Below are 23982 nucleotides of genomic sequence, written 5' to 3' on the forward strand. Positions count from 1 at the left end.
GTTTCAGTGGTCTTGTGCGATGCTCTGCCTGCACTAGAATATTTGCTGTTGCTCAAACTACTTTAAAAGTGCCATCAGCAAGATTCAGACAGGCTGATGAACCTAAGATGAAACTCTGCAACTACAATTGGGAGGTAGTGGGGATCTGCCATCATCAAGATTCAGACAGGCATCAAAATTTGCTCTTGTTGAAACTGCTTTAGAAGCTAGTATCAAATTTCCGACGGTTTGATGAAAAGTGTGATGAAAAGTGCGAGGAGACAGTCGCGTCTGGCGGCACAGGAGCTGAGCAGGCACGTGAGGTTGCGGTGGCTGAGGTTGTCAAGCACCTGCACCTTGGTGTGAAATTCACAATTGTCGGCGTCCGCGACGTGATCCACAGAAAGGTGCTTCATGGTCACGGCGGGCCGCCGTCCGATAGCACGACATTATACACAAACCCGAGGTTGATGTCGCGTATGATGTTGTCAAGGGAGAATTTGCCATTACCTTAGCGAGGTCGTCCAGTGAGAGCTTCTTGAGCAAGGTGTCGATGGATTCGTAAAGAGACCATGATGAGGAGATCTCCTGTGATATCTGAAGGAAATATGCCCTAGAGGCAATAATAAAGTTATTATTTATTTCCTTATATCATGATAAATGTTTATTATTCATGCTAGAATTGTATTATCCGGAAACATAATAGTTGTGTGAATACATAGACAAACTAAACGTCACTAGTGTGCCTCTACTTGACTAGCTCGTTAATCAAAGATGGTTATGTTTCCTAACCATAGACATGTGTTGTCATTTGACATGACCCATTCCATTAGCTTAGCACCCGATCGTTTAGTATGTTGCTATTGCTTTCTTCATGACTTATACATGTTCCTATGACTATGAGATTATGCAACTCCCGTTTGCCGGAGGAACACTTTGTGTGCTACCAAACGTCACAATGTAACTGGGTGATTATAAAGGAGCTCTACAGGTGTCTCCAAAGGTACATGTTGGGTTGGCGTATTTCGAGATTAGGATTTGTCACTCCGATTGTCGGAGAGGTATCTCTGGGCCCTCTCGGTAATGCACATCACATAAGCCTTGCAAGCATTGCAACTAATGAGTTAGTTGCGAGATGATGTATTACGAAACGAGTAAAGAGACTTGCCGGTAACGAGATTGAACTAGGTATTGAGATACCGACGATCGAATCTCGGGCAAGTAACATACCGATGACAAAGGGAATAAAGTATGTTGTTATGCGGTCTGACCGATAAAAGATCTTCGTAGAATATGTGGGAGCCAATATGAGCATCCAGGTTCCGCTATTGGTTATTGACCGGAGACATGTCTCGGTCATGTCTACATTGTTCTCGAACCCGTAGGGTCCGCACGCTTAACGTTACGATGACAGTTTCATTATGGGTTTATATATTTTGATGTACCAAAGTTTGTTCGGAGTCCCGGATGTGATCACGGACATGACAAGGAGTCTCGAAATGGTCGAGACATAAAGATTGATATATTGGACGGCTGTATTCGGACACCGGAAGTGTTCCGGGTGAGTTCGAAGAAAACCGGAGTGCCGGAGGGTTACCAGAACCCCCCCGGGAGAAGTAATGGGCTTTATGGGCCCTAGTGGAGAGAGAGGGGCGGCCAGGGTGGGCCGCGCGCCCCCTCCCCCTCTGGTCCGAATTGGACTAGGAGAGGGGGGGCGGCGCCCCCCTTTCCTTCTCCGTCTCCCACTTCCTTTCCCCCTCCTAGTAGGAGTAGGAAAGAGGGGAGTCCTACTCCTACTAGGAGGAGGACTCCTCCTCCTTGGCGCGCCCCAAGGGCCGGCCAGCCTCCCCCCTTGCTCCTTTATATACGGGGGCAGGGGGGCACCTCTAGACACACAAGTTGATCTTCAAGATCGTTCTCTTAGCCGTGTGCGGTGCCCTCCTCCACCATAGTCCTCGATAATATTGTAGTGGTGCTTAGGCGAAGCCCTGCGATAGTAGAACATCAAGTCTTCACCACACCGTCGTGCTGACGGAACTCTTCCCCGACACTTTGCTGGATCGGAGTCCGGGGATCGTCATCGAGCTGAACGTGTGCTAGAACTCGGAGGTGCCGTAGTTTCGGTGCTTGATCGGTCGGGCCGTGAAGACGTACGACTACATCAACCGCGTTGTCATAACGCTTCCGCTGTCGGTCTACGAGGGTACGTAGATTACACTCTCCCCTCTCGTTGCTATGCATCACCATGATCTTGCGTGTGCGTAGGAAAATTTTAAAATTACTACGTTACCCAACAATATCATGGTCGAGCTGAAGATCGTTGTCGCCGTTGCAGAGATCTATGTCGATTGTCCCTGAGGGTTTGCAATGTCGTCCCTGCAGGATCCAACTGCCGCCACCGTCCCTCACCTTGGCCCATCTGCAATAGACCATGTGTTGCGTTCGAAAGCGTTGCGACAAAGCCCATGTGAAAAGCTAGACTATGGGTAGGGGATGTTGCGGGCCGTCTGATCAAATGTTGATCTGACGGCAACGGAAATGGTCGGTGTGTGCAACGTGATTAGTCAGGTGCTCCCATACCGGATTTTTTGAAGATGGACTAAAAGGCGACATGTTTAACAGTTAGGTATAGCGGAGATCCACATGTTGAGATGGATGTGAGGCCACACAAGAATGGATCGAGTCCGAAATGATGTTATACATGAGAAAGTTGGGGTAGCACCTATTAAAGAGAAGCTAGTCCAACATCGTCTAAGATGATTTGGACATATACACAAGGTCTCTAGAAACTCCAATGCATAACAGGTGGTTAAAAGCGTGGGAGAGGTCGGGGTAGACCAAACTTACATGAGAGAAGTCTTTAAAGAGAAATCCGGAAGATTAAAAAATCACCAAAGAATTAGCCATAGGCAGGGGAGCGTGGAAGTTAGCTATCCATGTGTCAGAACCATGAGTTGGTTTCGAGATCTTATGAGTTTTAGCTCTGGCCTACCCCAACTTGTTTGGGACTACATATACCAGATTTTTGGGGGCAAATCTAGGGTAACACTAAGTCCAAGGATAGCGAGTCTGGCAGAAACCATCCAACCATGGTCATCAAATGTTCGACACATTTCAAACAGACCGAACACAAACACAGATGGATTTTAAGCTAAACTAACAAAATTTAAGCAAGTTCCATATATAACAAGTTCAACCTAAGCTTAAACTAAAGTAAACTAAGAACTAGGCTAAGTACCGGACAGTGAGCTCGTAGGCATTGCCTTCAAGGTCATTGGCATCCCTGTCATTGTCCGTCTCGCAGTCGTAGTCGTCGTCGTCGCGCTAGTGACAGAAGGCCCGCCAGGCGTCGCGACATCCTCGCCTGTCCGTCGCGACACAGACACTCAGCCGCGCCCTCAGGCCTGGAGGTGGAGGCGCGATTGGGCTTTGTTAGCTCCACTTGGAGGAATTGGGATTTGAGCCGGTGGTACGCGTTCGACTCTACGATGGTCTTGGGCTGGTCGAGGGCCAAAGCCTTCGCGATCACCCAGGGGGCGTCGTCTGGCTCCTCGCAAACGCACCTTGCGGCGAGCGTTGTGCTACTCTCTGTGGCAATCCTCCGCCCCGACTTTGCACTTGAAGAATGAGGCGACACCAACTCAATTCGGTGCTCCCCCTCCCCGGATTTGGAGTCATGCACCGGCCGCCACTTCGACGCCAGACTTCTTTCGTATCGCGATGGGCACTGGTGTAGGTGTGATGGTATGCGGCGGCTTTGAATACCCATGACATGAGGACTTGTGAAGCTTCGATGTGGGCAACTAGAGCAGGATTTCCGATAGTGCGCCATCGCGAAAATGCGGATTGGCGGGTGGCCGGTCAAGACGGAGTGGACGCGCGACACAAAGGGGTCTAAAGCGGACGCTAGAAAGGGTTTTTCTGTGATGTGTCGGGGTATCGAAGTCCGACGTGGCGGATGTTCGGATTCCCCAAACCTCCTTCGACTTGAAGCTGGTTTGTCAGATTTCAAACACCGGATGATTTTCTAAACTGCGTTGGATGGCTAAAAATATCGTGTGTGTCTAGCAATCGTTTTGGTGATCCGCAGTGGAGATGCCTTGTGCCCTCTCCTGCCCATATGACGCATCACGATGAACTCCGAAAAGTATCTCAAAGCACCTTTTCTTTCCGTGCGTTCTTGGAATAGTTCGGTTGGATTAGCATGCCACGGCGGCAACAGATTAACAACATCATTACCCTAATGTCCTTTTGCTGCAGATTATTAGCACGAGGCACCTGCGCGTGGATTGCACGCGCACCCGTTTCAAAAGTTCAGAAGCTGGAGTCAGACGCAGATGCACAGTTATCCAAAGATGCGTGGACTACACGCGCACCATTTTCAAAAATATTCTCCAACTCTTTTTTTACTACTGCTGTCGAGAAGAGGGCGTGCTCTCAGCGTAGCAAAAAATCGAGGTTATTTCCCTTGATCTCAAGACAGTCACAAAAATTATAGTGTGGCGTTTAGGTGCCCGGGCTCCGATGAGCCCGAACATAAACAATAAGGCTGTAAAAATAGATTTTTTTAAAAAAAATCTAATTCTTTTATGATGCAAGATGCTTAAATACGTGATGCTTATGCAAAATTTCATTGAGTTTGGACATTCGAGGAGCTCGTGAAAAAAAAGATATGTGAGAAACATTTGAAAACAACATTGTTTACGCATGATTTTGTCTTTTTTGCTGTGCGCTCCTCAAATGCTCAAACTTCACGAAATTTTGCACAAGCATCATGCACATGCGCATCTTGCTTGTAATGTTTTTTTCGGATATTTTAGAATTTGTTTTCTATTTTTAATCGCATTACTGTTCACCGGGCTCGGGCACCGAAGTGAATTATCATAGTAAAAACTAGTCATTTTTTTCCTCATGAGTAGTAAAAAAAGAGAGAAAAAGAAACAAGAGGGGGTAGGTGAAGGGAAAGCAGCCAGCGCGTCAGGTCAGTCCACCACCACCTCTGCCACCGGCTCTGCTCTATTTAAGCTAGGCCGCCGGCCCTCGGTTCGCGAGTCTTCTGCAGAGCATCATCCATCCCATCCCCAGGTCATAAACCCAAGTCGGACTCGCCTTCCTCCTCCCCAACTACTCCTCTCCTCTCCTCCGCGCATCGCACCGGGGTCACCTGAGGTAGGTACCGCCCGGATCCCCGCCCCAGAAATCTAGGTCTGCGAAATTCGTTCTCCCGATCTGCAACCACGACCTCGCCGGAGTAGTTTTGGCCCGGATCTGCGGCCGGCGCGTCTCGTCGGTGGTTAGATTCGGCCGCGGTCTCGTGCGGCCCCGATCCGTGCCTGTGTTTGCGGAGTTATATGCTCCTGTGCGTGGTCGCGTGGTAGTCGGTTGGTCGCCGACGGATCACTGCCGAGTGTCCCTGTAGTTGGTGTTGGAGGGTGCGGTGCGGTGATTTTGGGTGTGGGATTTGCTCTGGGTTCGGTCGGGGTTTAGATGGGCTGATGCAGTAGACTCTTCTGTGCATCTCAGTTAGAACTTGTTTATTTCGTCCCCGTGCCGTGCCATGCTAATTTTGTTGCGTCCTACTGTCATATCCAGTGGGTTTGTTTTCTGTCGCTGGTCTTGGATTACATAGCTAGGCTGCAGCAACAATTGGTGATTTGCTGCTTGTGGTATAGCATATGGGCTGGCATGCTCTGGATTCGGGGTTTAGATGGGTTGATGCAGTAGACTGTTCTGTACATCTCAATTACAACTTGTTTATTTCGTCCCTGTGCTGTGTCATGTTAATTTTGTTGCATCCTACTGCCACATCTTAGTGATTTTCTGTTGCTGAACTTGAATTACATAGTTGGGATGGAGTAACAATTAGTGATTTGCTGCTTGTGGTGTAGCATAGGGTGTGTATACGAAGCAAGGACTGTATTATTGTAGTACTAATTACCAAGATTTATGATGTGTTTGTGCTGAAAAACTGCTGGGTGGTTTGCAATGTCCTGTTGCTTCACTCCGGTGATTGTTCACTTCTGGGGTTTGATTGCAGATCACACACACAATGGTGAAGGCTGTGGCTGTGCTTACCGGCAGTGAGGGTGTCAAGGGCACCATCTTCTTCACCCAGGAGGGAGAGGGTAATCATGCAAACATGCTTTGAGAGCCTCTCTATTCTGTCCCTGTATGTTCGTTGGATGTAAACTGGTTGGTTGTTGTTTAGGCCCGACCACCGTGACGGGAAGTGTCACCGGACTCAAGGAAGGGCTCCACGGCTTCCATGTGCACGCTCTTGGCGACACCACCAATGGCTGCATGTCAACTGGTACCTAAATTTCTTCCTTACTTTGAGAACAGACGAATTGTGCTGTGCTTATTTGTGCGGTCGATTTCTTTCGTAGGACCACACTTCAACCCCGCTGGTCATGTGCATGGGGCACCCGAAGATGAAATCCGCCATGCTGGTGATCTTGGAAATGTGACAGCTGGAGTGGATGGTACTTCGTTTATACCCTTCTTGCCTCACTTAGATTCCTTTATGTTGGAGATAGATTTTTTGCTTTGTTTCCAAATCAGGTAGCATTGTGTATAATGCATAGCTGCACTGACAGTTCACTTTTTGTCTCCCAGGTGTTGCTAGCATCAATATTACTGACTGCCATGTAAGCAATATTTGTTCTCTCTACAAACATATTACATTGACCTTTTTTCTTGATATTGTGTTTCAGCACAGTTCATTTGACACTGATCACACTTTTGAATGGCAGATCCCCCTTACTGGACCAAATTCAATTGTTGGCCGTGCTGTTGTCGTCCATGGTGACGCTGATGATCTTGGCAAGGGTAATGCTTTGGAAACACTTGAATCATACATTTATCTGTCTTCCTGTGCATGCTTGTTTGTCAAATTGGAATGAAGTTGTTTTTGCAGAATTCCTAAAATAGTTATGTGCTTGTATGTTTTATATGTTTAGAATGGATCATAATCATGAATGTATGTTGTATGAGTAAGTTTGAAGAGCCTGAGGTTGTGAACTTTAGTCTACTTTTGGATAAACATGTTGCTTTCATAGCTAGAGGTTAATATCAAAGGAGTACTGTGTGACTAACTGTCCTTATGGAATATTGAGCTGGGGGTGTGTTTTCTTGCTTTTCTCCAATTTCCACATTTATATCTTCAAATCCGGTAAATAAAACTAATGTTCAATTTTGGCTTGCTTGTCTTATATGACACATAAATTTATACTCGTATCACATGTCTATAGCGAAAAATGCACAACACAAGTGTTTTAGGCATTTGGCATGCAGGGTACTCCCTCCGTTCCTAAATATAAGTCTTTTTAGAGATTTCAATACAAACTACATACGGATGTATATAGACATATTTTAGAGTGTAGATTCACTCATTTTGCTCCGTATGTAGCCTCTTATTGGAATCTCTAAAAAGACTTATATTTAGGAACGGAGGGAGTAGATGCTATGATTTATGATATGCTCAGTATCACCTGAGTATTTGCTTGGCTTAGTTGATGCTTGTGTTGCTTTGGCGTATGCTTATAAGATGAGAACTTCCACCTGAATGTCCAGATTAGTTTGATTTGGCATATCCAGATTGTATTGTGTAGCCATGGTGCCCTCAGTTCACAGATCTGTTAGTTTTAATTAGTTTCAAGAAACTGACCCTATCTATGATGTGATGCTACAGTAACATGGCAGTATTGTTTTGCTTCATGTTTTTATAACTAAAAAATACAGCGTGTTACCTTCACAGAAGAAACTCTTATGTTAAAGTTGCACAAAGGTTTTTTCTATTTGCATATTTTTCTTTTTCTGTTCACTGTATTGTTTAGAGCATTCAGTTGTGCATGTTTGTTTTAAGATCATCTGATATTAGCTAGCCAATCTTGTCTTATCTGTAAATTCACCTGCTTGCTACATATAAACTGAAATTTCTGCACTTAAAAAACCCAGAAGCTGCTCATTCTATTCAGAACACAGCCTGTTTAACATTGATTTGGATAGAGGCATGAAGCTCGCACATGTAACCATTACTGTCCGTGCTGTATTTCAGGTGGACATGAGCTGAGCAAGAGCACTGGAAACGCTGGTGCACGTGTTGCTTGCGGTAAGTTAAAAATTTCTTTGGCAATATTTTTTGGTTGCTCCAATCTGGTCTAGTTGCCTATCTGTTTTCCTTTTGCCCAACTGTTGTTTGCTATTTTCTTGTAGTAGCATCTAGTGGATTCATAGAAACCCTGTGCATCTCTTCTGTTCTGATGATTTTTCGTTTCCTTGTTTCCAGGAATCATCGGGCTCCAGGGCTAAGATGTCATCTTCGCCGACCAACGTCGTACAGATATGGGAACCTTTTCAGAATGCAGATTTGCAATCTCTATTCTAAATAAGCACATGATCTTTGATCACTTGTTAGTGTGCACCAGTCGTGTCAATTCCTATGTGTTACTCTGAACTTTATCGCTGTCATTTGGCTATCGAGATGTGTGACTGGAACAGTTCTGTCAAGTGCTTGTGGATCTGTTGTTCGCTACTAGCTCTGGACGTGTTTACAGAAAACGAGAGAGGTTTCAGATTTCATCATATATCTTGTAGAGCTACATTCATCTTGCAACGCCACATCCGTGCATCTGGATACGCTCCATGTGTTCTGGTGATTCTTTTTTGTCAGTCTTGGGTAGCTACTTTTATCTGTTTGGAATGGTGAGACGCAAAGTGAAACTAAACAGACGTGGATCCTACACGGTGGCACTTGCTCTTACAGAGTAAGGCTGTCCCCGGTCTCCTTTGCTGCTGTGGCCACCTGCGGGGTTCCCCCCTCAGGCACCGTCTCCGGGCTCGGGCGCTCCAGTGCCTCGTTCCAGGCCCGGATGGCCAGCACGCAGAAGGTGGCCAACTTGTTCGTGCTCTTCCTCCCAATTGACGGCAACGGCAGGACCGGATTCAGCGGCAATGGTGTGGGCGCGGCCATCTGCCATCTTCGGTGGCAGCCCGTTCTTCCTCGCGTCCTGGGCGGACCGGCCGTCCATCATGATGATCCTCTCCGACGGTGTCTCGCTCTGACAACCCTTCTCCAGGGACCCCGACTACTTCCTGATCGGCAGCAACGGCATCGCCATCGATATGGGACGCGCATGGCCGTCTCCGGCGTGCTCGTGGTCGGCCTCGCCACCGTGATCGTCAATAGCAACAGGTATTCCACCGTGGACGCGCTGCCACCGTTATGTACGGCAAGCTGTCTGGCTCGGGCGTGAAGGGAGACTGTTGCATTTTTGGGAGAGAGGGGAGATGGCAACCGTGGATTGAAAATGAACATGACATGTGGACCAGTGTAGTAAGTGAGAGTAAAGATTGATCCCGCCGAGATAATCTTTTTCCTGATCCGCCAAACGGTTCAAGGCCGAGATAGACCAGGATATGTGAGTATAGGGTATATATTTCAGAGATTTGAAGGTGACGGTTCATTTACGATGAGTTCTATAATTTTAAGGTTTAAAATAGACTTCACTTGTCAAACGATTATCCAAAAAAATTGGCCTGGGCGCGGTATCTACCACCTTTCCACAACTTCACGAGTTAACCTGGATCTTGCACAACATTTTCCCTGTACTGAAAACAATGCGAATCCATACATTACAGAAAAATGACTAGAACACATGACAACTTATGTCGGCTGCGAACCTGAAACATCCAAGCAACAAGCACTGTTGTCTGTTCCAGGCAGAGACCAAGGTTGCTACTTCAAAATTCTCAACTCATCTCACCAGTGAGGAATGCTCCAAGAATTTGATAACACATGGCCCCATATGCCAACTTCTTGAAGGAAATATGCCCTAAAGACAATAATAAAGTTATTATTTATTTTCTTATATCATGATAAATGTTTATTATTCATGCTAGAATTGTATTAACCGGAAACTTAGTACATGTGTGAATACATAGACAAACAGAGTGTCACTAGTTTGCCTCTACTTGACTAGCTCGTTGAATCAATGATGGTTATGTTTCCTAACCATATACATGAGTTAAATGATGTGATTGACTTGACCCATCCGTTAGCTTAGCACGATGATAGTTTAGTTTGTTGCTATTGGTTTCTTCATAACTTATACATGTTCCTATGACTATGAGATCATGCAACTCCCGAATACCTGAGGAACACTTTGTGTGCTACCAAACGTCACAACGTAACTGGGTGATTATAAATGCGCTCTACAGGTGTCTCCGATGGTGTTCGTTGAGTTGGCATAGATCGAGATTAGGATTTGTCACTCCGATTGTCGGAGAGGTATCTCTCGGCCCTCTCGGTAATGCACATCACTATAAGCCTTGCAAGCAATGTGACTAATGAGTTAGTTACGGGATGATGCATTATGGAACGAGTAAAGAGACTTGCTGGTAATGAGATTGAACTAGGTATTGAGATACCGACGATCGAATCTTGGGCAAGTAACATACCGATGACAAAGGGAACAACGTATATCGTTATGCGGTTTGATCGATAAAGATCTTCGTAGAATATGTAGGAGCCAATATTAACATCCAGGTTCCGCTATTGGTTATTGACCGGACACATGTCTCGGTCATGTCTACATAGTTCTCAAACCCGTAGGGTCCACACGCATAATGTTCGGTGACGATCGGTATTATGAGTTTATGTGTTTTGATGGACCGAAGGTAGTTCGGAGTCCCGGATGTGATCACGAACATGACGAGGAGTCTCGAAATGGTCGAGACATAAAGTTTGATATATTGGACAGCTATATTCGGACACCAGAAGTGTTTCGGGTGACTTTAGAGAAAACCGGAGTACCAGAGGGTTACCGGAACCCCTCGGGAGAACTAATGGGCCACATGGGCCTTAGTGGAGAGAGAGAGAGGGCCGGCCAGGGCACGCCGCGCGCCCTTCCCCCTCTGGTCCAAATTGGACTAGGAAGGGGGGGGGCGGCGCCCCCCTTTCCTTCCCCCTCTCCTCCTTCCTTTCCCCCTCCTAGTAGGAGTAGGACTCCTCCTATCCTGGCGCGTCCCAAGGGCCGGCCGGCCTCCCCCTTGCTCCTTTATATACGGGGGCAGGGGGGCACCCTAGAACACACAAGTTGATTGTTTCAGCCGTGTGCGGTGCCTCCTTCACCATAATCCACCTCGATCATATCGTAGAGGTGCTTAGGCGAAGCCCTGTTCCGGTAGCATCATCATCACCGTCATCACGCCGTCGTGCCGACGAAGCTCTCCCTCGACACTCTGCTGGATCGTGAGTTTGTGGGACGTCACCGAGATGAACGTGTGCAGATCGCGGAGGAGCCGTACTTTCGGTACTAGGATCGGTCGATCGTGAAGACGTACGACTACATCAACCGCGTTGTCATAACGCTTCCGCTTACGGTCTACAAGGGTACGTAGACGAAACTCACCCCTTGATAACCCACAAGTATATGGGATCGCAACAGTTTTCGAAGGTAGAGTATTCAACCCAAATTTATTGATTCGACACAAGGGGAGCCAAAGAATATTCTCAAGTATTAGCAGCTGAGTTGTCAATTCAACCACACCTGAAAACTTAATATTTGCAGCAAAGTATTTAGTAGCAAAGCAATATGATAGTAGTGGTAACGGTGGCAAAAGTAACGGTAGCAGTTTTGGTTTTATAGTGATTGTAACAGTAGCAACAAAAAAGTAAATAAGCGAAGATCAATATATGAAAAGCTCGTAGGCAAATGATCAGTGATGGATAATTATGTCGGATGCGATTCCTCATGCAATAGTTATAACATAGGGTGACACAGAACTAGCTCCAGTTCATCAATGTAATGTATGCATGTATTCCGAATATAGTGATACATGCTTATGGAAAAGAACTTGCATGACATCTTTTGTCCTACCCTCCCGTGGCAGTGGGGTCCTATTGGAAACTAAGGGATATTAAGGCCTCCTTTTAATAGAGTACCGGACCAAAGCATTAACACATAGTGAATACATGAACTCCTCAAACTACTGTCATCACCGGTAAGTATCCCGATTATTGTCACTTCGGGGTTAACGGATCATAACACATAGCAGATGACTATAGACTTGCAAGATAGGATCAAGAACTCACATATATTCATGAAAACATAATAGGTTCAGATCTAAAATCATGGCACTCGGGCCAAGTGACAAGCATTAAGCATAGCAAAGTCGTAGCAACATCAATCTCAGAACATAATGGATACTAGGGATCAAACCCTAACAAAACTAACTCGATTACATGATAAATCTCATCCAACCCATCACCGTCTAGCAAGCCTATGATGGAATTACTCACGCACGGCGGTGATCATCATGAAATTGGTGATGGAGGAAGGTTGATGATGACGATGGCAACAAATTCCCTCTCCGGAGCCTCGAACGGACTCCAGATCAGCCCTCCCGAGAGAGATCAGGGCTTGGCGGCGGCTCCGTATCGTAAAACGGGATGAATCCTTCTCTTTGATTTTTTTCTCCCCGAACGTGAATATATGGAGTTGGAGTTGAGGTCGGTGAATCACCAGGGTGCCCACGAGGCAGGGGGCGCGCCCAGGGGGGTAGGCGCGCCCCCACCCTCGTGGAAAGGGTGTGGCCCCCCTGGCCTTGATTCTTTCGCCAGTATTTTTTATATATTCCAAAAACATTCTCCGTTGATTTTCAGGTCATTCCGTGAACTTCTATTTCTGCACAAAAACAACACCATGGCAATTCTGCTGAAAATAGCGTTAGTCCGGGTTAGTTCCGTTCAAATCATGCAAGTTAGAGTCCAAAACAAGGGCAAAAGTGTTTGGAAAAGTAGATATGTTGGAGACGTATGAACTCCCCCAAGCTTAAACCTTTGCTTGTCCTCAAGCAATTCAGTTGACAAACTGAAAGTGATAAAGAAAAACTTTTACAAACTCTGTTTGCTCTTGTTGTAAATATGTAAAGCCAACATTCAAGTTTTCAGCAAAGATTATGAACTAACCATATTCACAATAACATTTAGGTATCATGTTTACTCATATCAATGGCATAATCAACTAGCGAGCAATAATAATAAATCTCGGATGACAACACTTTCTCAAAACAATCATAATATGATATAACAAGATGGTATCTCGCTAGCCCTTTCTGAGATCGCAAAACATAAATGCAGAGCACTCCTGAAGATCAAGGGCTGATTGGAAATTGTAATTAATGGTAAAAGAGATCCAGTCAAGTCATACTAAATGTAAACTAATAATAATACATGCAAATGATAGCGATGCTCTCCAAATAGTGCTTTTTAATAAGAGAATGATGACTCAACATAAAAGTAAATGGATAAGCCATTCGCAGAGGGAAGCAGGGATTTGTAGAGGTGCCAGAGCTCGATTTTGAAATAGAGATGAATAATATTTTGAGCGGTATACTTTCATTGTCAACATAACAAAGAGATCTCGATATCTTCTATGCTACACACATTATAGGCGGTTACCAAGCAGAATGGTAAAGTTTATACTCCCCCACCACCAACAAGCATCAATCCATGGCTTGCCTGAAACAACGGGTGCCTCCAACTAAGAACAATCCTGGGGGAGTTTTGTTTGCAATTATTTTGATTTGGTTTGAGCATGGGACTGGGCATCCCGGTGACCAGCCATTTTCTCGTGAGTAAGGAGCGGACTCCACTCCTCTTGAGAATAACCCGCCTAGCATGGAAGATATAGACAGCCCTAGTTGATACATGAGCTATTCGAGCATACAAAACAGAATTTTTATTTGAAGGTTTAGAGTTTGGCACATACAAATTTACTTGGAACAACAGGTAGATACTGTATATAGGAAGGTATGGTGGAATCATATGGAATAACTTTTGGGGTTTATGGAGTTGGATACACAAGTAGTATTCCCGCTTAGTACAAGTGAAGGCTAGAAAGAGACTGGGAAGCGATCAGCTAGAGAGCGATAATAGTCATGAACATGCATTAAAAGTAATCAACACTGAATGCAAGCATGAGTAGGATATAATTCACCATGAACATAAATATCATGGAGGCTATGTTGATTTTGTTTCAAGTACATGCGTAAACATGTGCCAAGTCAAGCCACTCAAATCGTTCAAAGGAGGATACCACCCTATCATACCACATCACAACCATTTTAATAGCATGTTGACACGCAAGGTAAACCATTATAACTCCTAGCAAATTAAGCATGGAATAAGCAACTATAATCTCTAATTGTCATTGCAAACATGTTTCATTCATAATAGGTCGAGTTCATACCAGCTTCTCTCATCTCAATCAGTCCATCATATATCGTCATTATTGCCTTTCACTTGCACAACCGAATAGTGTTGATAATAATAGTGCATATGCATTGGACTAAGCTGGAATCTGCAAAGCATTCAATACAAGGGAGAAGACAAGGTAATATGGGCTCTTTTTTAGATTGACAATAATGCATATGAGAGCCACTCAACATTTTCATCGTGGTCTTCTCCTCTCGACCCCCAAGGAAAAGAAAGGAAATAAAACTATTTACACGGGAAAGCTCCCAACAAGCAAAAGAAGAACTAGAAATCTTTTTGGGTTTTCTTTTTAATTACTACTACTACATGCATGGAAAGTAAACTAGATAAAAGCTACACCTATTTTTTTTGGTTTTCCTTAAGGTTTTTCAAAGACACAAGAGGAAAACTTAAAAAGAAAATAAACTAGCATGGATTATACAATGAAAAAGTATGAGCACCGAGAACTGGCATGAGTGTGTGAACATGAATGTAATGACGGTGAGAAATACATACTCCCCCAAGCTTAGGCTTTTGGCCTAAGTTGGTCTATGGACATGGATCAAAGCTGCCGTCTCCGGTGTACAGAGGAGGGTCTTCGGGGTGCCATTGGTTGGCGATTTCCTCCGGATCCCACTGATAAACAGACTGACGGTGAGGATCATATAGTGGCTCCGGCTCTAGAGCTGATGTTAGGCTCTGGTATGCCTGAACGGCCTCCGGCAAAACAAGGTACGTGCCTGAAAATATGTTGAACAAAGAGGGAGCAGGCAAGGTAATAGTCTCAAAGTGATTCTTACCAAACATCAGTCTATAGTTAAGCATCTTCTTCTTGTTCTTAACAATAAAATTATGTGCTACCATGCTCTTATAATCTAGAAAAATATGAGGTAGCAACTTTTCCTCTTTCTCATGATGCCTAATAGGTATGTTAAAGTGTGCAGCAAGGCGTGAGGCGAAGATGCCTCCTAAGACGGGATCCTTTGTGCGGTTCAGATTTAACCGTTTAGCAACAATAGCGCCTAAACTGAAAGTGGTATCACGAAAGAAAGCATGGCGCAAAATAACAATATCAGGGGCACTAAGATTTCCACTGTTGGGGAACGTTGCAGAAAACAAAAATTTTCCTACTCGTTTCACCAAGATCATCTAGGAGTTCATCTAGCAACGAGTCATTGGATGCATCTACATACCTTTGTAGATCGCGCACAGAAGCGTTCAAAGAACGGTGATGATGTAGTCGAACACGACGTGATCCAAATCACCGATGACCAAGCGCCGAACGGACGGCACCTCCGCGTTCAACACACGTACGGGACGGGAGAATGTCTCCTCCTTCTTGATCCAGCAAGGGGGAAGGAGAGGTTGATGAAGATCCAGCAGCACAACGGCATGGTGGTGGATGCAGGGCGTCACAGTAGCAGGGCTTTGCCTATACTACGAGAGAGAGACGTAACGGGAGAGAGGGAGGCGCCAGGGGCTGGTATCAAGTCCCTCCTCTCCCCCACTATATATAGGAGGGCCAAGGGGGGGTGGTGCGCAGCCTAGGAGATCCAATCTCCTAGGTGCGGCGGCCAAGGGGAGGTTTCCCTCCCCCCCAAGGCACCTAGGGGTGCCTTCCACTAGTGGACTCCTCCCCCATGGAAACCCTAGGCGCATGGGCCTAGTGGGGCTGGTGCCCTTGGCCCATGTAGGCCAAGGCGCACCCCCTACAGCCCATGTGGCCCCCCGGGACAGGTGGCCCCACCCGGTGGGCCCCCGGGACCCCTCCGGTGGTCCCGGTACAATACCGATAACCCCGAAACTTGTCCCGATGGCCGAAACAGCACTTCCTATATATAATTCTTTACCTCCGGACCATTCCGGAACTCCTCGTGACGTCCGGGATCTCATCCGGGACTCCGAACAACATTCGGGTTACTGCATATACATATCTCCTACAACCCTAGCGTCACCGAACCTTAAGTGTGTAGACCCTACGGGTTCGGGAGACATGTAGACATGACCGAGACGACTCTCCAGTCAATAACCAACAGCGGGATCTGGATACCCATGTTGGCTCCCACATGCTCCTCGATGATCTCATCGGATGAACCACGATGTCGAGGATTCAATCAATCACGTATTCAATTCCCTTTGTCAATCGGTACATTACTTGCCCGAGATTCGATCGTCGGTGTCCCAATACCTCATTCAATCTCGTTACCGGCAAGTCACTTTACATCGTACCGTAATGCATGATCCCATGACCAGACACTTAGTCACTTTGTGCTCTTTATGATGATGCATTACCGAGTGGGTCCAGAGATACCTCTCCGTCATACGGAGTGACAAATCCCAGTCTTGATCCGTGTCAACCCAACAGACCCTTCAGAGATACCCGTAGTATACCTTTATAGTCACCCAGTTACGTTGTGACGTTTGGTACACCCAAAGCACTCCTACGGTATCCGGGAGTTACACGATCTCATGGTCTAAGGAAAAGATACTTGACATTGGAAAAACTCTAGCAAATGAACTATACGATCTTGTGCTATGTTTAGGATTGGGTCTTGTCCATCACATCATTCTCCTAATGATGTGATCTCGTTATCAATGACATCCAATGTCCATAGTCAGGAAACCATGACTATCTGTTGATCAACGAGCTAGTCAACTAGAGGCTTACTAGGGACATGTTGGTGTCCTGTTATTCACACATGTATTACGATTTCCGGATAACAAAATTATAGCATGAATAATAGACAATTATCATGAACAAATAAATATGATAATAACCATTTTATTATTGCCTCTAGGGCATATTTCCAACAGTTCCCACTTGCACTAGAGTCAATAATCTAGTTACATTGTGATGAATCGAACACCCATGCGGTTCTGGTGTTGATCATGTTTTGCTCTAGGGAGAGGTTTAGTCAACGGATCTGCACATTCAGGTCCGTATGTACTTTACAAATCTCTATGTCTCCATTTGAACACTTTCACGAATGGAGTTGAAGCGACGCTTGATGTGCCTGGTCTTCCTGTGAAACCTGGGCTCCTTGGCAAGTGGCAATAGCTCCAGTGTTGTCACAGAAGAGTATCGATTGGCCCGACGCATTGGGTATGACTCCTAGGTCGGTGATGAACTCCTTCACCCAGACTGCTTCTTGTGCTGCCTCCGAGGCTGCCATGTACTCCGCTTCACATGTAGATCCCGCCACAACGCTTTGCTTGCAATTGCACCAGCTTACTTCCCCACCATTCAAAATATACACGTATCCGGTTTGTGACTTAGAGTCATCCAGATCTGTGTCGAAGCTAGCGTCGACGTAACCCTTTACGACGAGCTCTTCGTCACTCCATAAACGAGAAACATTTCTTAGTCCTTTTCAGGACTTCAGGATATTCTTGACCGCTGTCCAGTGTTCCAGCCGGGATTACTTTGGTACCTTTTCCCTTACCAATTACGCAAGGTTTACATCAGGTCTGGTACACAGCATAGCATACATGATAGGCCTATGGCGGCATTAGGGGGACGAACTCATCTTTTCTTCTTCTTCTGCCGTGGTTCGGCATTGAGCCTTGCTCAATCTCGTACCTTGCATACAGGCAGAACCCCTTCTTTACTGATCCATTTTGAACTTCTTCAATAATCTTTGTCAAGGTATGTACCTTCTGTGAAAGAACCAATGAGGTCGTCTCGATCTATCTTCTATAGAATCTTGATGCCTAATATATAAGCAGCTTCTCCAGATACTTCATTGAAAAACACTTGTTCAAGTAGGCCTTTATGCTTTCCAAGAATTCTATATCATTTCCCATCAACAGTATGTCATCCACATACAATATGAGAAATGCTACAGAGCTCCCACTCACTTTCTTGAAATGCAGGCTTCTCCATAAGTCTGCGTAAACCCAAACGCTTTGATCATCTCATCAAAACGAACGAATGTTCCAACTCCGAGATACTTGCACCAGCCCATAAATCGAGCGTTGGAGCTTGCACACCTTGTCAGCATTCTTAGGACCGACAAAACCTTCCGGCTGCATCATATACAATTCTTCCTTAAGGAAACCATTAAGGAATACCGTTTTGACGTCCATTTGCCATATTTCATAATCGTAGAATGCGGCAATTGCTAACATGATTCGGACGGACTTTAGCTTCGCTACCGGTGAGAAAGTCTCATCGTAGTCAACCCCTTGAACTTGTCGATAACCCTTAGCGACAAGCCGAGCTTTATAGATGGTCACATTACCATCCGCGTCTGTCTTCTTCTTAAAGATCCATTTATTTTCTATGGCTCGCCGTTCAACGGGCAAGTCAGTCAAAGTCCATACTTCGTTTTCATACATGGATCCTATCTCGGATTTCATGGCTTCTAGCCATTTTTCGGAATCCGGGCCCGCCATCGCTTCTTCATAGTTCGAAGGTTCACCGTTGTCTAACAACATGATTTCCAAGACAGGGTTGCCGTACCACTCTGGTGCGGAACGTGTCCTTGTGGACCTTCAAATTTCAGTAGGAGCTTGATCAGAAGTATCTTGATCATTATCATTAACTTCCTCTCTAGTCGGTGCAGGCACCTCAGGAACATTTTCTTGAGTTGCGCCATTTTCCGGTTCAAGAGGTAATACTTCATCAAGCTCTACTTTCCTCCCACTTACTTCTTTCGAGAGAAACTCTTTCTCTAGAAAGGACCCATTCTTGGCAACAAAGATCTTGCCTTCGGATCTGAGGTAGAAGGTGTACCCAATAGTTTCTTTTGGGTATCCTATGAAGACGCATTTTTCCGACTTGGGTTCGAGCTTTTCAGGTTGAAGTTTCTTGACATAAGCATCGCATCCCCAAACTTTTAGAAACGACAGCTTAGGTTTCTTCCCAAACCATAATTCATACGGTGTCGTCTCAACGGATTTCGACGGAGCCCTATTTAAAGTGAATGCGGCAGTCTCTAAAGCATAGCCCCAAAAAGATAGCGGTAAATCGGTAAGAGACATCATAGATCGCACCATATCCTAATAGAGTGCGATTACGACGTTCGGACACACCGTTACGCTGAGGTGTTCCAGGCGGCGTGAGTTGTGAAACTATTCCACATTTTCTAAGTGTGTGCCAAATTCGTGACTCAAGTATTCTCCTCCCACGATCTGATCGTAGAAACTTGATTTTCCTGTCACGTTGATTCTCAACCTCACTCTGAAATTCCTTGAACTTTTCAAAGGTTTCAGACTTGTGTTTCATTAAGTAGACATACCCATATCTACTCAAGTCATCAGTGAGGGTGAGAACATAACGATAGCCACCGCGAGCCTCAACACTCATTGGACCGCACACATCAGTATGTATGATTTCCAATAAGTTGGTTGCTCGCTCCATTGTTCCTGAGAACGGAGTCTTGGTCATTTTACCCATGAGGCATGGTTCGCACGTGTCAAATGATTCAATCAAGAGACTCTACAAAGTCCATCTGCATGGAGCTTCTTCATGCGTTTGACACCTATGTGACCAAGGCGGCAGTGCCACAAGTATGTGGGACTATCATTATCAACCTTACATCTTTTGGTACTCACACTATGAATGTGTAGCATTACGCTCGAGATTCATTAAGAATAAACCATTCACCATCGGAGCATGACCATAAAACATATCTCTCATATAAATAGAACAACCATTATTCTCGGATTTAAATGAGTAGCCATCTCGAATTAAACGAGATCCTGATACAATGTTCATGCTCAAAGCTGGCACTAAATAACAATTATTGAGGTTTAAAACTAATCCCGTAGGTAAATGTAGAGGTAGCCGACGGCGATCACATCGACCTTGGAACCATTCCCGACGTGCATCGTCACCTCGTCCTTCGCCAGTCTCCGCTTATTCCGCAGCTCCTGCTGAGTTACAAATGTAGAGCAACACCGGCACCGGTATCAAATACCCAGGAGTTACTACGAGTACTGGTAAGGTACACATCAATCTCATGTATATCAATATACCTTTGGTTGCCGGCCTTCTTGTCTGCTAAGTATTTGGGGCAGTTCCGCTTCCAGTGACCCTTCCCTTGCAATAAAAGCACTCCGTCTCAGGCTTGGGTCCATTCTTTGGCTTCTTCCCGACAGCTGCTTGCCGGGCGCGGCAAACCTCCTTGCCGTCCTTCTTGAACGTTCTTTTTACTGCCTTTTCTTGAAACTTTGGTTTTTATGCCATCAACTTGATCTTACACTTAGTACTGTTTCAGCATAGCAACTATCAGAGAAATGGTCTTCTCCATCAACACTTGATGTTCCTTTCTTGACTTCTACCCTGCTGATACTCTCAGCATTTCGCCGAGAACAACTCAATGGTCTTTTGCATCCCCTGCATGTTGAAGTTCATCACAAAGCTCTTGTAGCTTGGTGGAAGCGACTGGAGGATTCTGTCAATGACCGCATCATCCGGGAGATTAACTCCCAGCTGAGACAAGCGGTTATGTAACCCAGACATAGTGAGTATGTGCTCACTGACAGAACTATTTTCCTCCATCTTACAGCTGAAGAACTTATCGGAGACTTCATATCTCTCGATCCGGGCATGAGCTTGAAAAACCATTTTCAGCTCTTCGAACATCTCATATGCTCCATGTCTCTCAAAACGCTTTTGGAGCCCCGGCTCTAAGCTGTAAAGCATGCCGCACTGAACGAGGGAGTAGTCGTCAACACGTGTCTGCCAAGCGTTCATAACGTCTTGGTTCTGTGGGACGGGTGGATCACCTAGCGGTGCTTGTAGGACATAATCTTTCTTGGCAGCTATGAGGATGATCCTCAGGTTCCGGACCCAGTCCGTATAGTTGCTGCCATCGTCTTTCAGCTTGGTTTTCTCTAGGAACGCGTTGAAGTTGAGGACTACGTTGGCCATTTGATCTACAAGACATATTGCAAAGATTTTAGACTAAGTTCATGATAATTAAGTTCATCTAATCAAATTATTAATGAACTCCCACTTAGATTAGACATCCCTCTAGTCATCTAAGTATTACATGATCCGAGTTAACTAGACCGTGTCCGATCATCACGTGAGACGGACTAGTCAACGTCGGTGAACATCTTCATGTTGATCGTATCTTCTATACGACTCATGCTCGACCTTTCGGTCTTCTGTGTTCCGAGGCCATGTCTGTACATGCTAGGCTCGTCAAGTCAACCTAAGTGTTTTGCATGTGTAAATCTGTCTTACACCCGTTGTATGTGAACGTAAGGATACTATCACACCCGATCATCACGTGGTGCTTCGAAACGACGAACTTCTGCAACGGTGCACAGTTAGGGGACACTTCTTGAAATTTTATATGAGGGATCATCTTATTTACTACCGTCGTTCTAAGTAAACAAGATGCAAAAACATGATAAACATCACATGCAATCAAATAATAATAGTGACATGATATGGCCAATATCACATAGCTCCTTTGATCTCCATCTTGGGGCTCCATGATCATCTTGTCACCGGCTTGACACCATGATCTCCATCATCATGATCTCCATCATCGTGTCTCCATGAAGTTGCTCGCCAACTATTACTTCTACTACTATGGCTAACGCGTTTAGCAATAAAGTAAAGTAATTTACATGGCGTTTCTCGATGACACGCAGGTCATATAAAAGAATAAAGACAACTCCTATGGCTCCTGCCGGTTGTCATACTCATCGACATGCAAGTCGTGATTCCTATTACAATAGCATGAACATCTCATACATCACATATAGATCATTCATCATTCATCACAACTTTGGCCATATCATATCACAAACCACTTGCTGCAAAAACAAGTTAGACGTCCTCTAATTGTTGTTGCAAGTTTTACGTGGCTAGAATTAGGGTTCTAGCAAGAACGTCTTCTTACCTACGTTAAAGCCACAACGTGATTTGTCAACTTCTATTTACCCTTCATAAGGACCATGCTTTCATCGAATCCGCTCCAACTAAAGTGGGAGAGACAGACACCCGCCAGCCACCTTATGCAACTAGTGCATGTTAGTCGGTGGAACCGGTCTCACGTAAGCGTACGTGTAAGGTTGGTCCGGGCCGCTTCATCCCACAATACCGCTGAAGCAAGAAAAGACTAGTAACGGCAAGAAAGTTGACAAATCTACGCCCACAACAATATGTGTTCTACTCGCGCAAGAAGAACTACGCATAGACCTAGCTCATGATGCCACTGTTGGGGAACGTTGCAGAAAACAAAAATTTTCCTACTCGTTTCACCAAGATCATCTAGGAGTTCATCTAGCAACGAGTCATTGGATGCATCTACATACCTTTGTAGATCGCGCACAGAAGCGTTCAAAGAACGGTGATGATGTAGTCGAACACGACGTGATCCAAATCACCGATGACCAAGCGCCGAACGGACGGCACCTCCGCGTTCAACACACGTACGGGACGGGAGACGTCTCCTCCTTCTTGATCCAGCAAGGGGGAAGGAGAGGTTGATGAAGATCCAGCAGCACGACGGCGTGGTGGTGGATGCAGGGCGTCACAGTAGCAGGGCTTCGCCTATACTACGAGAGAGAGACGTAACGGGGAGAGAGGGAGGCGCCAGGGGCTGGTGTATCAAGTCCCTCCTCTCCCCCACTATATATAGGAGGGCCAAGGGGGGGGGGTGGTGCGCAGCCTAGGAGATCCAATCTCTTAGGTGCGGCGGCCAAGGGGAGGTTTCCCTCCCCCCCAAGGCACCTCGGGGTGCCTTCCACTAGTGGGACTCCTCCCCATGGAAACCCAAGGCGCATGGGCCTAGTGGGGCTGGTGCCCTTGGCCCATGTAGGCCAAGGCGCACCCCCTACAGCCCATGTGGCCCTCCGGGACAGGTGGACCCACCCGGTGGGCCCCCGGGACCCCTCCGGTGGTCCCGGTACAATACCGATAACCCCGAAACTTGTCCCGATGGCCGAAACAGCACTTCCTATATATAATTCTTTACCTCCGGACCATTCCGGAACTCCTCGTGACGTCCGGGATCTCATCCGGGACTCCGAACAACATTCGGGTTACTGCATATACATATCTTCACAACCCTAGCGTCACCGAACCTTAAGTGTGTAGACCCTACGGGTTCGGGAGACAAGCAGACATGACCGAGACGACTCTCCGGTCAATAACCAACAGCGGGATCTGGATACCCATGTTGGCTCCCACATGCTCCACGATGATCTCATCGGATGAACCACGACGTCGAGGATTCAATCAACCCCGTATGCAATTCCCTTTGTCAATCGATATGTTACTTGCCCGAGATTCGATCGTCGGTATCCCAATACCTCGTTCAATCTCGTTACCGGCAAGTCACTTTACTCGTACCGTAATGCATGATCCCGTGACCAGACACTTGGTCACTTTGAGCTCATTATGATGATGCATTACCAAGTGGGCCCAGTGATACCTCTCCGTCATATGGAGTGACAAATCCTAGTCTTGATCCATGTCAACCCAACAGACACTTTCGGAGATACCCGTAGTCTACCTTTATAGTCACCCAGTTACGTTGTGACGTTTGGTATACCCAAAGCACTCCTACGGTATCCGGGAGTTACACGATCTCATGGTCTAAGGAAAAGATACTTGACATTGGAAAACTCTAGCAAACGAACTATACGATCTTGTGCTATGTTTAGGATTGGGTCTTGTCCATCACATCATTCTCCTAATGATGTGATCTCGTTATCAATGACATCCAATGTCCATAGTCAGGAAACCATGACTATCTGTTGATCAACGAGCTAGTCAACTA

General features: G+C 45.8%; 1 protein-coding gene and 1 pseudogene across 2 annotated transcripts; one reads left to right on the forward strand and one right to left on the reverse strand.

The window, feature by feature from the left end:
* The first annotated feature begins 4990 nt into the window (after positions 1–4990).
* On the forward strand, positions 4991–8564 carry LOC125535780 (superoxide dismutase [Cu-Zn] 4A). 2 transcript variants are annotated; one of them, XM_048698855.1, is made up of 8 exons: positions 4991–5148; positions 6017–6104; positions 6188–6289; positions 6366–6461; positions 6595–6626; positions 6732–6807; positions 8036–8089; positions 8267–8564. In XM_048698855.1, exons 2-8 carry the CDS (start codon positions 6029–6031, stop codon positions 8287–8289), a joined length of 459 nt encoding a protein of 152 aa, XP_048554812.1. In that variant the 5' UTR covers positions 4991–5148; positions 6017–6028; the 3' UTR covers positions 8290–8564. The 2 variants fall into 2 exon arrangements, with proteins under 2 accessions (XP_048554812.1, XP_048554811.1); XM_048698854.1 differs by having other exon boundaries at positions 5014–5152.
* Positions 8565–14785: 6221 nt separating this feature from the next.
* The window catches only part of LOC125535058, a 71066-nt pseudogene continuing 61869 nt past the window's right edge, over positions 14786–23982 (reverse strand).

This window comes from Triticum urartu, chromosome 2 (genome assembly GCF_003073215.2).
Source record: "Triticum urartu cultivar G1812 chromosome 2, Tu2.1, whole genome shotgun sequence".
NCBI lineage: Eukaryota > Viridiplantae > Streptophyta > Magnoliopsida > Poales > Poaceae > Triticum > Triticum urartu.